Source organism: Dasypus novemcinctus, chromosome 2 (assembly GCF_030445035.2).
Source record: "Dasypus novemcinctus isolate mDasNov1 chromosome 2, mDasNov1.1.hap2, whole genome shotgun sequence".
In the NCBI taxonomy this organism is placed as follows: domain Eukaryota; kingdom Metazoa; phylum Chordata; class Mammalia; order Cingulata; family Dasypodidae; genus Dasypus; species Dasypus novemcinctus.
Window position 1 is genome coordinate 81,928,444 of NC_080674.1, and position 12,049 is coordinate 81,940,492.

General features: G+C 38.3%; 1 protein-coding gene across 5 annotated transcripts in view; it reads left to right on the plus strand.

Moving 5' to 3' along the window:
* The first annotated feature begins 365 nt into the window (after nucleotides 1-365).
* The window catches only part of FAM151B (family with sequence similarity 151 member B), a 35,116-nt gene continuing 23,432 nt past the window's right edge, over nucleotides 366-12,049 (plus strand). For 2 of the 5 annotated variants that reach the window (XR_011646081.1, XM_004455894.4), the window contains exons 1-2: nucleotides 518-808; nucleotides 9,977-10,102. Coding sequence is in view for 4 of the 5 variants with exons in the window: in XM_004455894.4 (XP_004455951.2) it covers nucleotides 736-808; nucleotides 9,977-10,102 (199 nt within the window). In the remaining variant the exon portion in view is untranslated. Of the gene's footprint in view, nucleotides 951-1,631; nucleotides 1,703-9,976; nucleotides 10,103-12,049 lie in introns of those variants that run through there. The other 3 variants (XM_004455895.4, XM_058275418.2, XM_071208746.1) reach the window with 3 other exon arrangements.

Below are 12,049 nucleotides of genomic sequence, written 5' to 3' on the forward strand. Positions count from 1 at the left end.
GGTGTTATCCTAATTTTACAACCAACAGAGAAAATTACTTGTCTTAGAGTCACAGAACCAAAAAATGGCAGTTAAGTTGGCTAATTAGGATCAGTCTGACTCCAAAGGTGTTCTTTTTCCTGTACTAGTTTGGCTGGAAGGAAATGCAGTCGGAGAAACAGTGCCAGCAACTGTTTTCAGTCTTGGGGCTTCATCTTTTGCCTCTGCCTCCCCTAATGTGGAAATCTTCAAAAGTCTGAAAAGCCTGGTCTCCCTGGTTTTCATTTCAGACTACCTTAAAAAGAAAAATTCTCCGCCCTCGGACGCCCTTGGACACCGAGCCCGGCTCCCGCCACGGAAAAGCGCTAGCCACCGTCTCTGCGCTTGCGCACCGCTGCCCCCAAACGGCGGCCCTTCCTAGGTGCCCGCCCAGGCGGTCTACAGACTCCTCCTGTTCTGTTGAGAGCCCGTTCGAGTGGCGTTTCCACGGCCCCTGTAACCGTCCAGGGGTGCTGACCTCTCTGCGCCTGCGCGAACTGGGGACTTCAGCCACCATGACGGAGACCGCCAGGGGCGCGGGTAAGCGCCGGTCCCTGCGGCCTTCCGGTCCGGGATCCGGCTCCGCGCGAGGGCGCGGCCGGGGCGTCTGGGGAGGCCGACGTGGCTCGCAGCCCGCCTCCTCCGAGGTCTCCTGCGCCGATCCTGGGGCACTTGGAGAGACTTCGCCTGACACCAACCCTCCCTTTCCTTGTTGGGATGGACCCGGGTCGTCCAAGTCCATTCTCGGCGCGCGCCTACCCTCGCCTGGACGCGAACCTGGGTTCCCGGGGTAGGCGTTTGTGGCGATGACGAATGGCAGGAATAATGCTTTTAATTGGAATTTAATTGGAATAGGTTGGAATAAAAGGAAGGTGCCATCAGCCCTGTGGGGAGTAGGTCATTGTTCAAGCCGGTTCCTCTTTGGGAAGTAGGTGAGAATGGGAAATGCAGACGAACGCGCGTGGGTGGGCATTATTCTACCTTCTCTTGGCAGGTCCATTCGTTGATACTTATTGTGCCTCTGTTGATTGACTACTGGAGTCATAGTTGTTTTAAGCCGCGCGCATACACGATTCTACTCCGGAAAGTTACACTGTCTTAAGTAAATTTACGTAGTCGAATTAGATGGACTCGGTAAAGAATCTTTTTCCCAGTTTCATTTTTTCCTGGTGGTAAATATAACACATTCTCACTGTGAGACATTTATAAAGTAAAGTGTACTTTACTTTACACTGTACCAAAGTGTAGGAAAGTAGGAAAAAGCTCCTTCATAACGCCAGTACTTAGAGGCACCTCTAGTAACTTTGGTTTATAGTCTAGCAGTCTAACTTAAGAAAATATAGTTAAGGTCTAGCAAACGTACTTTTTTGTTACTCCTCATCTTTCCTTAACATCTTCATGTCACAAAATCGTTTTACAAGCATGGTTTTGAATGATTGAATTTATTTCATCATGCAGAAATACTGTAATTTATTAAATCAGTCTCCTAGTGTTGGACGTTTATGAGTTTCCTATTTTTCTTATTAGAACGAATGCTGTGTTGAACATCTTTTCATTGTTCATTTCTGATTTTTTTAGATGTAATTTAATTTTTTATTCAAACTTTATTTCAGATTCAAAAATTAACAACAAAAGGCAGTTCAACAAGTTATGGAAACTTTACTCCAAAAACTGTTCTTTTTAGGTACTTTTTTTTAATCTCATCCCCAAAACACTCAGTTGTTCCTCCAGTGTTCAGAAAGATACACAATTTAGTTAAATGGCATAAAAAAGTTCTCCTTGTTAATTTTTTAAAAAAATATTTATTTTATTTATTTCTCTCTCCTTCCCCTCTGTTGTCTGCTCTCTGTGTCCGTACACTGTGTGTTCTGCGTCCGCTTGTATTTGTCAGGTGACACTGGGAAACTGCATCTCTTTTGTTGCGTCATCTTACTGAGTCAACTCCCTGTGTGTGTGGCACCACTCCTGGGTGGGCTGCGGTTTTTTGTTTTTTTTTTTCCAAACAGGGTGGCTCTCCTTGCGGGGCGCACTCCTTGCACATGGGACACCCCTACCCAGGGGCGCCCCTGTGTGGCACAGCACTCCATGCGCGGGACAGCACTGCACATGGGCTTACCACATGCATCAGGAGGCCCTGGGTATCGAACCCTGGACCCTCCATATGGTAGGCGGACGATCTATCAGTTGAACCACGTCCGCTTCCCAGTTCTCCTTGTTAATGAAGAAAATGGAAAAGAGAAAAAAATGCTTAATTATATTCAGGTATCACAAAACCAAACCCCTATATTCTTTTTTTTTTGACCTTTAGCGTTAATATAGTACCTTTTTTGCTTTTGCTACAAAAAGGTTACAATACTATAGTTAACTATAGTTTTTAATACTCATTGGTTATATTTTTCCCATGTATCACCATATTCTTAACACCCTGTAGCAGAACATTCCTTTATTTATATTATTAACCACAATCCTCAACTACTGCCAAAATCAATTAAACATTCCCTATTTTATCCTCCAGCTGTCATCCAACTAGCATTAACTTCCTAGACTACTCATTACAGTCACAATCACATCCATAAATCAATAGTATTATATTCATTATAATGTACTACCACCAACTCCATCCATTACCATATATTTACAATTCTCCTTATTAAACATTCTGCATACATCCAGCATCAGCTCCGTATTCTCAACCCACTTTCCATCTCCCACCAAACTACCATCCAGTACAACTCCATTATTCTAACCGTCATTTCTGATTTTTTTTTTTTTTTTTTTTAACTCTGGACAGAATTCCTATAATGGGAATTACTGGATCAAAGGATGGAAACATTTTTAAGGTGTGTGCTAAATCTCCATAGAACAGTTTATTCAGACCCTTTTATAAGCCCAGGGCTCTTTTCCTTACATCTCAGTATAAATCCATTTTTATAAAAGTCCAAATCTGGGACTGTTTTACTTTCCTGGGCTTCTCAAGCAAATACCAATACAATGGTTTGGCTTAAACAATGAGCATTTATTTGCTCATAGTTTTGAGGCTGGAAAATGTGCAAATCAAAGAATCAACAAGGTGATGCTTTCTCTCCAAAGACGTGTTCTGGGGCTGGCAGCCAGTGATCCTTGGCACCTCTGTCATATGGCAAGGCACATGGTGGGGTTTCCTGGTCTGTTCCTTCTTTTCCAGTTTCTGTTTCAGCTTCTAACTTCTCATGGCTTTCTCTTTTAAAGTATTCCAGTAATAGGCCTAAGACCCATCCTGGTTCAGGTGGGACACATCTCAATTAAAGCAGCCTCATCAAAAGGTCAAATAGGTTTACACCCACTGGAATGGATTAAATTTAAGAGCATGGTTTTCTGGGGTACCTGCAGCTTCAGTTTACCACAGGGACAAAACTTAAGCTCAACAGGCTTCTACTATTTACTATCAGGTTATATACATATCCATTCTCTTCTGAATTGATGCAGGATTTACAGAATCTTGGAGTAAAATGTGTGCTTAGGTGAAAAATATTCCAGATGCTGGCATATGCCATTTTATAAAAAATCAGTTTTATTCTCTATTGTTCAGGCTAGTTCTTAATCATATTCTTCCACTATGTGAAACATTTTCTCCCTTTAACATTTTTTAAAAAATGAATAATATATTCTCAACATAAAAAAGTTCAAAGGCACTATAGGATTTATAGGGAAAAGTTCCATCCCATCCCCCTAACCAATTAGTTCCTCTCCCCCAAAGGCATCCACTGTTACTAGTTTCTTGTGTATTCTTTTAGAGATATTTTATGTACACACCGTTTATCTCTTTTTGTCCTCCTTCCCCCATTTAAACAAAAATGGTACTTGTATTTGTTTCTTCATGGCAGCCGAAACAAATTTTCACCACTGTGTTAGTCAGCCCAAAGGGGTGCTGATGCAAAGTACCAGAAATCTGTTTGTTTTTTATAAAGGGTGTGTATTTAGAGTAGAAGCTTACAGTTAAAAGGCCCTAAAGAGTCCAACTTAGGGTTACTTCCTTACCAAACTCTGTTGCCATGTGTTGAAGCAAATGGTGGGCAACATCTGGGAGGGTTCAGCCTTCCTCTTCCCTCTTAAGACTCCATGGGTACAGCTTCTTTCCATCTCAGCTGTAGGCCAGTATAGGACTTGTCTCTTTCCCAGGGCTTATTTCTTCCTAGGCACAGCTGCTCTGTTCTCTTCACAAGGTCAACTGTAAACTATCAGGTGAAAGGCTCATCTCTCCTCCCAGGGCCTCTGTTGTGTTTATGGAGCTGTCTCTCTTCCTCTGTGTATCTTCTCCTGTGTAAGCTACTTCTGTGTGAGTGTCCATTTATATAGCCCACCAAGGAGGTGGAGACTCAGCCCTGGGTCATGCCCCACTGACATTGCCAAAGCAAAGCCCTAATCTTAATTTAATCAAGTAAACCTAAAAGCCTTTGAATTTAATACAATCAAAGGGTATCATGCCGAGAGGAACAGACCAGTTCACAAACACAATCAATGTATCTTTTTGGAATTCATAAATATCAAACTGCCACAACCACCTAAGTGGCTTAGAACAATACAAATTTATCTTACATTTCTGAAAGTCAGAAGTCCGAAATGGGTCTCACTGGGTTACAGTCAAGATATATGCAGGGCTGCAATCTTTCTGGAGGCTCTAGAAGACAATCCATTTTCTTGCTTTTTCCAGCTTCTAGAGGCTGCCTGTTTTCCTTGGCTGGTGGCCCCTTTCTCCATCTTCACAGGCAACGTGGCCAGTCGAGTGTATCTCAGCTGCATCACTCTCCTGCCTCTCTCTTCACTTGCGACAGGGAATCTTAACCTTTTTTGTTCCACGGTTCCCTGGACCCCTTTGCCAGTTAGGTGAAAACCTTGAACCCCTTACTAAGTCCACACTATTCTGTGTATTATTTAGTAAATATATCACACCTGCACCAACACATCACCACAAGAATAACATTTTTTAAAAATTTTAATTCAAGCTCGTGGATTCCTTGTTAAGAACCCTTGGCTTATGAGAACCCTTGTGATTATAATAGTGCCCACCTGGATAAATCAGGATAATCTCCCCATCTCAAGGTCAGCAGATAAGCAGCTGTAATTCATCTGCAATCTTAATTCCTCCATGCCCTGTAACATTACATATTCACAAGGTCCAGGGATTAAGACACGGACATCTTTGTGGAGACAGTATTTTTCCTACCACAGCACCTACACTGTTTACTTATACACATTGTTTTCTACTTTTTTTTTTTCACTTAAAAAGATCTTTGTGTTTACTCTATAAATTAGTATATATTGAGTTGCTGCATTCTTTTTAATGGTTGCATAGACAGTCATTGTATTGTATATACCATAATTTACTTAGTGACTGCACCATTGTGCATTTAGATTATTTCCCTCTTTTGCTATTATGAACAATGCTGTAAAAAATATCCTTGTATCCAATGTGTTGTTTCCCACATGTAAGCGTATTTGTCTATGGGATAAATTTAAAGAAGTAGAATTTCTGAGACAAAAGGTGTTTCATTTCGTTTTGTTTTGTTTTGGTAACAGCTGTTTTGAGATATTCACCCATTTCAAGCACACAATTTGGAGGTTTTTAGTATATTGACAGAGTTATGCAACCATCATCACAATCAAGTCTAAAACATTATTATCTCTATAAAAAGGCCCATATCCTTTAGCTATCACCTCTAGTCTCCCCCATTTTCCCCAGCCCTAGGCTACCAGTAACCTTTTTTCTTTTATGGAATTGCCTATTCTGGACATTTCATATAAATGAAGTCATCCAGTGTAACTTTTGTGTTTGGCTCCTTTCACTGAACATAATGCTTTCAAGGTTTATCATGTTATAGCATGTATCATAACCTCATTCCTTTTTATTATTGAATCCCTTATATGGATATACCACATTTTGTTTATCTCTTCATCAGTTGTTGAATATTTAAATTGTTTCCATCTTTCAGCTATTATGAGTAAAGCTGCTATGAACATGTGTGTACAGGTTTTTGTGTGGACATACAGTAGATATATTTTTATTGGTAAATCACTCTGGTAGGCACTTTTGGAAACTAGAAGGACCCTTAATGATCGTCTCTCCGGGGTTGGGCAAACTTTTTCTGTAAAGAACCAGATATTAAATTTTAGCTCTGCAGCCCATAAGATCTCTGTTGCAACTGCTCAACTCTGCTGTGGAAACGTGATGGGAGCCACAGACAATGCACAAAGGAGTGAGCATGGCTGTGTTCCAGTAAAACTATATTTATGGACATTGAAATTTGAATTACATATAATTTTTACATGACATGAAATAATTTTCTTCTTTTGATTTTTTTTTCAACCATTTTAAAAAATGTAAAACCATTCTTAGCTTACCAGCTATACAAAAATAGGTATCATGTTGGATTTGGCCTGTGGGCTATAGTTTCCCTGATCTGGTCCATCATATTTTTATGGTCAAGAAATCTTACTTAGCTCTAATGTGTTTTTTAGTAACCTTGAACAACTTTTGTCTGATTACAATAAAAGTACAGATCTGAAAGGATTAAGAGAAGCTCCTAAATTATTAATCTGTTCTAGACCTTTTCAAGCTACTATTGCCCCTGGGGAATCCAGAATCTGTTTCCTTTCAGAGCCTTGCCAATGAGATATTGGTCATGTGGGCTAAAAATTAACTATTTTTTCTTAGTAAAATAAATGCAACTAATTTTGCTACTTTCTTGGCATTATTTTCAGGGTTACAACCTACCTAAAATAGTAATAATTATGGGTATTGGAGCCTCTCTAAATTCTAAGTATATATACTATTTTGGTTACATACAAGATAGCAATTTCAGTCACTAAAAGGGCCAGGTGAATTTTTTAGTTTAAATGTTTTTAAGTGTTAGAGTCATGGTATTTTATTATTTATTTTTAAGTTGTCTTTATATAAATTTTGAAAGCAGTATGTTTAGTTGAAAGATGACATGAAAACATCCAATATATACCACTGACTTTTAGTTTAGTTTAGTTTTTTTTCTGATATGTAGTGATCACTTCTGTAAGTCATTTGGCCTATTTTCAAAACTTCATTTTTAAAAAAAATTATTGAAGTATATCACTCATATATAAACAACAAGTGTATAATAATAGTTATGAACTTACAAAACAAACGTATATAATATCATACAGGACTTTCATACCTCACCTTACCACCAATACCTTGCATTGTTGTTAAATGTTTTTAACTAATGATTAAAGAGCATCCTCAAAATATTACTGCTAACCAAAGTATTTTTCCTCCAACCCATCCTATTATTACTATTATTTTTACAGCATTTATACACGAACATATATAAACAATAAGTATGCAGTAAAAGTTGTTCAAAACTTCATTTTTATTTATTTTTCTCTTTATTTTATTTTTTAATGTTACATTAAAAAATATAAGAGGTCCCCATATGCCCTCCACGCCCTCACCCCAGTCCTCCCACATCAACAACCTCTTTCATCATCGTGGGACATTCATTGCATTTGGTGAATACATTTTGGAGCACTGCTGCACCACATGGATAATGGTTTACATTGTAGTTTATACTCTCTCCCTGTCCACTCAGTGGGCCGTGGCAGGACATACAACGTTTAGCATCTGTCCATGCAGTACCACCCAGGACAACTCCAAGTCCTGAAAATGCCCCTACATCGTATCTCTTCTTCCCTCTCCCTACCCTCAGCAGCTACCATGGCCACTTTCTCCACATAAAACTTCATTTTTAAAAGCCACATATTTTATCATGAGGATATACTATGATTTCATTATTTTCCTATTATTGGGCATTTCTGTTCTAGCCAATAATTAATATGACTTCTAAAATGCCTCTTGTGAGTTAAATTGTGTCCCCAAAAAGATATTTTGGAGTCCTTATCCTGGGAACCTGTGAATATGACTTTATTTGGAAATAAGCTCTTTGCAGATGTAATCAAGTTAAGAAGAGGGTCTCATTGAATTAGGGTAGGCCCTAATCCAACATAATTGATGTCCTTATAAGAAGGAGAGAAGAGAAATAGGCAGAGACAGACAACCATATGTGAAGATGGAGGCAGAGATTAGAGTAACTGCCACAAACCAAAAAACACCTGGAGCAATCAAAGCTGGCAGAGGCAAGGGAAGCTTCTTCCCAGGGAAGAATGTCCCCTCTTCAGAGGGAGCATGCCCCTGCACAGTCCTTATGAAGGAGGATACCTTTCTTTTTTTAAATTGAATTTATTTATGTATTTCTCCCCACCCTTTGTTGTTTGCACTTGCTGTGTCTATTTGTCTTCTTTGTTTCTTTAAGAGGTACCAGGAACTGAACCCAGGACCTCTGAGGTGGGAAGGAAGCACCTAATTGCTTAAGCCAGCTCCCTGCTTTGCTGTGTCTCATTGTATTCTTCCTCCTGTGTCTCTTGTTGCGACATCTTATTGTGTCATCTTGCCATGCTTGCACATTGTGCCAGCTCGCTGTCTTCTTTAGGAGGCACTGGGAACCTCTGCTCCCTACTTTGTTGTATCTCTCATCGTGTTTTTCTTCTCGTGTCTCTTATTGTATCATCTTGTTGTGTCAGCCTGCCACACCTGCCTGTCATGCAAGCTTGCTGTCTTCTTTAGGAGGCACCAGGAACCGAACCATGGACCTCCCGTGTAGTAGGCAGGAGCTCAATCACTTGAGCCACATCCCCTTCCCAGGATACATTTCTATTGTTTTAAGCCACACAGTTTGTGACAGCCCTAGGAAACAAATACAATGCCAAATTTAAATATAGAAAAATGATGTTCATTGATTATCGTCTGAGTCTGAAGGGATGTGACTATTGAATTTGCTAGACAGGACTGTTATTTTGGGCAGAAGACTTCTTGAGGATAGTGGATATTCCAGTAAATGCTTTCCTTTCTTTGTTCTGTTGTCTAATATTCAGAATAGCCACTAAGTCCCCATACATATTAGTTAGAAGTTATCTTTTTACACTCCTCCAGTCTTTGATCAATTTTTACATTTCTCAATGTTTTATCTGCAGTGCCTGATAGCACTTTTTAGATTAAGATTAATAAATAAGTAACAGAGGACACAATCTCTTGGATATGTAGTTTACAACCCCTTGGCAGACATTAATACATGTTTAAATAAATGAACAAGAATAGGGATATAAGCTTATGGATAACTTCTTTCCCGTGGTTTTCAAATTTTTCTCATTGCTCTATTGGTATATGGTATAGTAGAGAATAGCTATGGATTCAGATGTTTTTGCTATCACTTGTTAACTTGGTAGCATGAGGGAAGCCACTTAACCTGAGTCAATTCATGCACATATTTTATTGCCTTACTAAGAGAAAGTCTGATATGCTGTAAAGTAGTTGATAAATATGAGGATTATAAGATTTGTTTATGTTAGATAAATCTATGAATGTCAACTCAGAAGATTTACCCACTCATGCCGATGTTGCTGAGAATCAGTCTGAAGCTGAATGTGCAGTAAAAATGTACAATTTGATATTCTAAATTGTTCATATAAATATAGAATAGGTGGAGAAAACAGTCAAGTTGTCCAAAATTTGGAAGTTTTTAGCATAGATTTAACTCTACATAGATTTTACTAATTTATAGGCCCAAGATGTAGAGGATATTATATTAAAATTCTTGCATTTAAATATCTGCTTCTTAGAAGTTTTTTTCTTTCTACATATTTTCTTGTGCTTCTGCAGTTCTGACTATCCTATATTTTTACTAATTATTACATTATATAAATATATATGCGTGTTTTTATATAATATTTATTTGCCCATCATAATATCTCTTCTCTATTTTAAAAATGTTATATTTTTCCCAGTCTACTTACTTTGTTAACCCACTGCAATACATTCTCTGCCCTTTTTTTAAAAAAAAAAATTTGCCCCATAAAGTACAATCTATTCTCTTTAATGTAAATGCTGTGATTTTAGGATCTTGGAGTGAAAATATACTGGAATATTTTCTGAGAAATAACCAGATTACAACAGAAGATGGCGCTGAGATCATCTGGTATCATGCAGCTAACCACAAGGCACAAATGAATGAGGCACTGAAAAGTAAGTCAGGATAGTTATTTGTATTTTCTTTGGATAATGTAATAAATGAATTCAACTCCTTTTTTTTTTTTCTTTCCCCCTTTTTCTCCAATCTGGGCCTATTGGCAGGTACCAGAGACTTGAGATGATTCAAGTATAAATTCTTGACTGGTATAAACATTTTTATAGAGGGTCCAGTTTTGTTTACAAAATGAAGATTTCCATAATGGAAGAATTTTCTTACTTTACTGAAGTGATTTCCCTTTTCTGTGCTTTATTTGAAACCCTCATATATTACACTGTCTTGTATATTATAATGATTTTGTACATTTTTAAGATCAGGGTGGTATGCCTTACATAATTTTGTCTCTTTTACAGTGTACTAAGGAGAGGCTAAATAAATATTTGGGTGAAGCCATTATATACTAACATATAATTAATTGCTGTGGGCATCCTTTATGCACAGGCCAGAATCCAAGCCTTTTGGGTTACTGATTCAATTTGTGATCGTATATATCCTTTCATCATATATAGCATCTGTAGTAGTGCTTCTCAGCCTTTCCCTATGAAGTACCCCTAGTGGCTGCAGCAACAGAGAAGAATCAAAGCATATGCCGGGAGGGTTGAGGCATAGCTTGAAGTAACCTAGTCCGATGAGGAAATTTCCTTCAAGTTCCAGGTTTCATTATAAAAATCAACACATTTTTTGCATTCTACTCCATTATATATCTGGGTTTCTTTTGTGATAAAGATACAGTTTCAGTTGAGGAGACTTTGATTAGATTACCTGATAAGATCACTTTAGGGCTTTTGATTGGACTATGCCAATGAGGCATGACTCTGGTTGAGTCTCCACCCCTTTCCTGGGTCTGAGAAAAAGGGAAACACAGAGACTATCTCAGACAGACATACGGAAAGGAAGCCACTATGTTTGATCCAGCCATGTAAGAGAAAGGATCGCTTAAGCTCTAAGCCCCAAAAGGCTGGGCCTACGGAGCAGCTCAAAAGGAGACGGTGAGTTCAGAGGGGAAGCTGAAACCTGGGCAGAGATCAGTGGCTATCTTAATTCACCACATAGCAACACGCCGGAATCTACACCGGCTGACTTTGATGAGAAAGTATCTCTGATGGTGCCCTGATTTGAACTTTTCAGTCTGGGAACTATAAGCTTCCACCCCAAATAAATACCCTTTATAACAGCCAACACATTTCTGGTACTTCGTATTGGTAGCCCTTTGGTAAACTAAAGCAGGTAAGCAGTGTGTCCTATTTTTTCTTAAAAAATAAATAATTTATATTTGCGTCTTTGTAATCATAACTTTGCAGATCTTGTCTTGTGCAAAACATTTAAAACTAAAGTTAAATCAAGGCAGAATTCTTAATTCTTTTTATTATAGGTTTTCCCAAGCTCATTATAAGCCTATTATCTAGCTTTTTTATGCTTAAGTGGAGTTGGCATCTGAAAATATTTGAAATATCTAGACAGTATTTTTCAACTTTTTAGTAACCCATGCCATACCAGCCAAGGAGATTTGATTTAGTTTTATTTTTTGTAGTTTGAATTAAGAAACCAATCGTTTTCCCCCAAATATAAGATGATATTATAATGTAAATATTAGTTATTCATGCTTTTCCAATTGCTTTTGCCCTATCCTTAAGAATCATTTGTCTCATCAACAAAGGTGGTTGGATAAAAAAACCAATGAATATTTGAGACACTCATCTACCCATGTGCTTGTACAAAATAGTAACTGAGAAAATGCTAGAAAAGTAGATTTAAAAATTGTTATAAGAAAAAACTTGAGATGTGATTCTGCCACCATCCCTCTTGATGATGTTGTATGGTTTTAAAATCAGAAAGGCAATATGGTAGAAGGGAAAGGTACATGGACTTTGATTCTTCTTCTGCCAGCTCCAATCTGCTGTTGAGTTTCCCTAGGGAATTTTTAATTTCTCTTACTGTGGTCT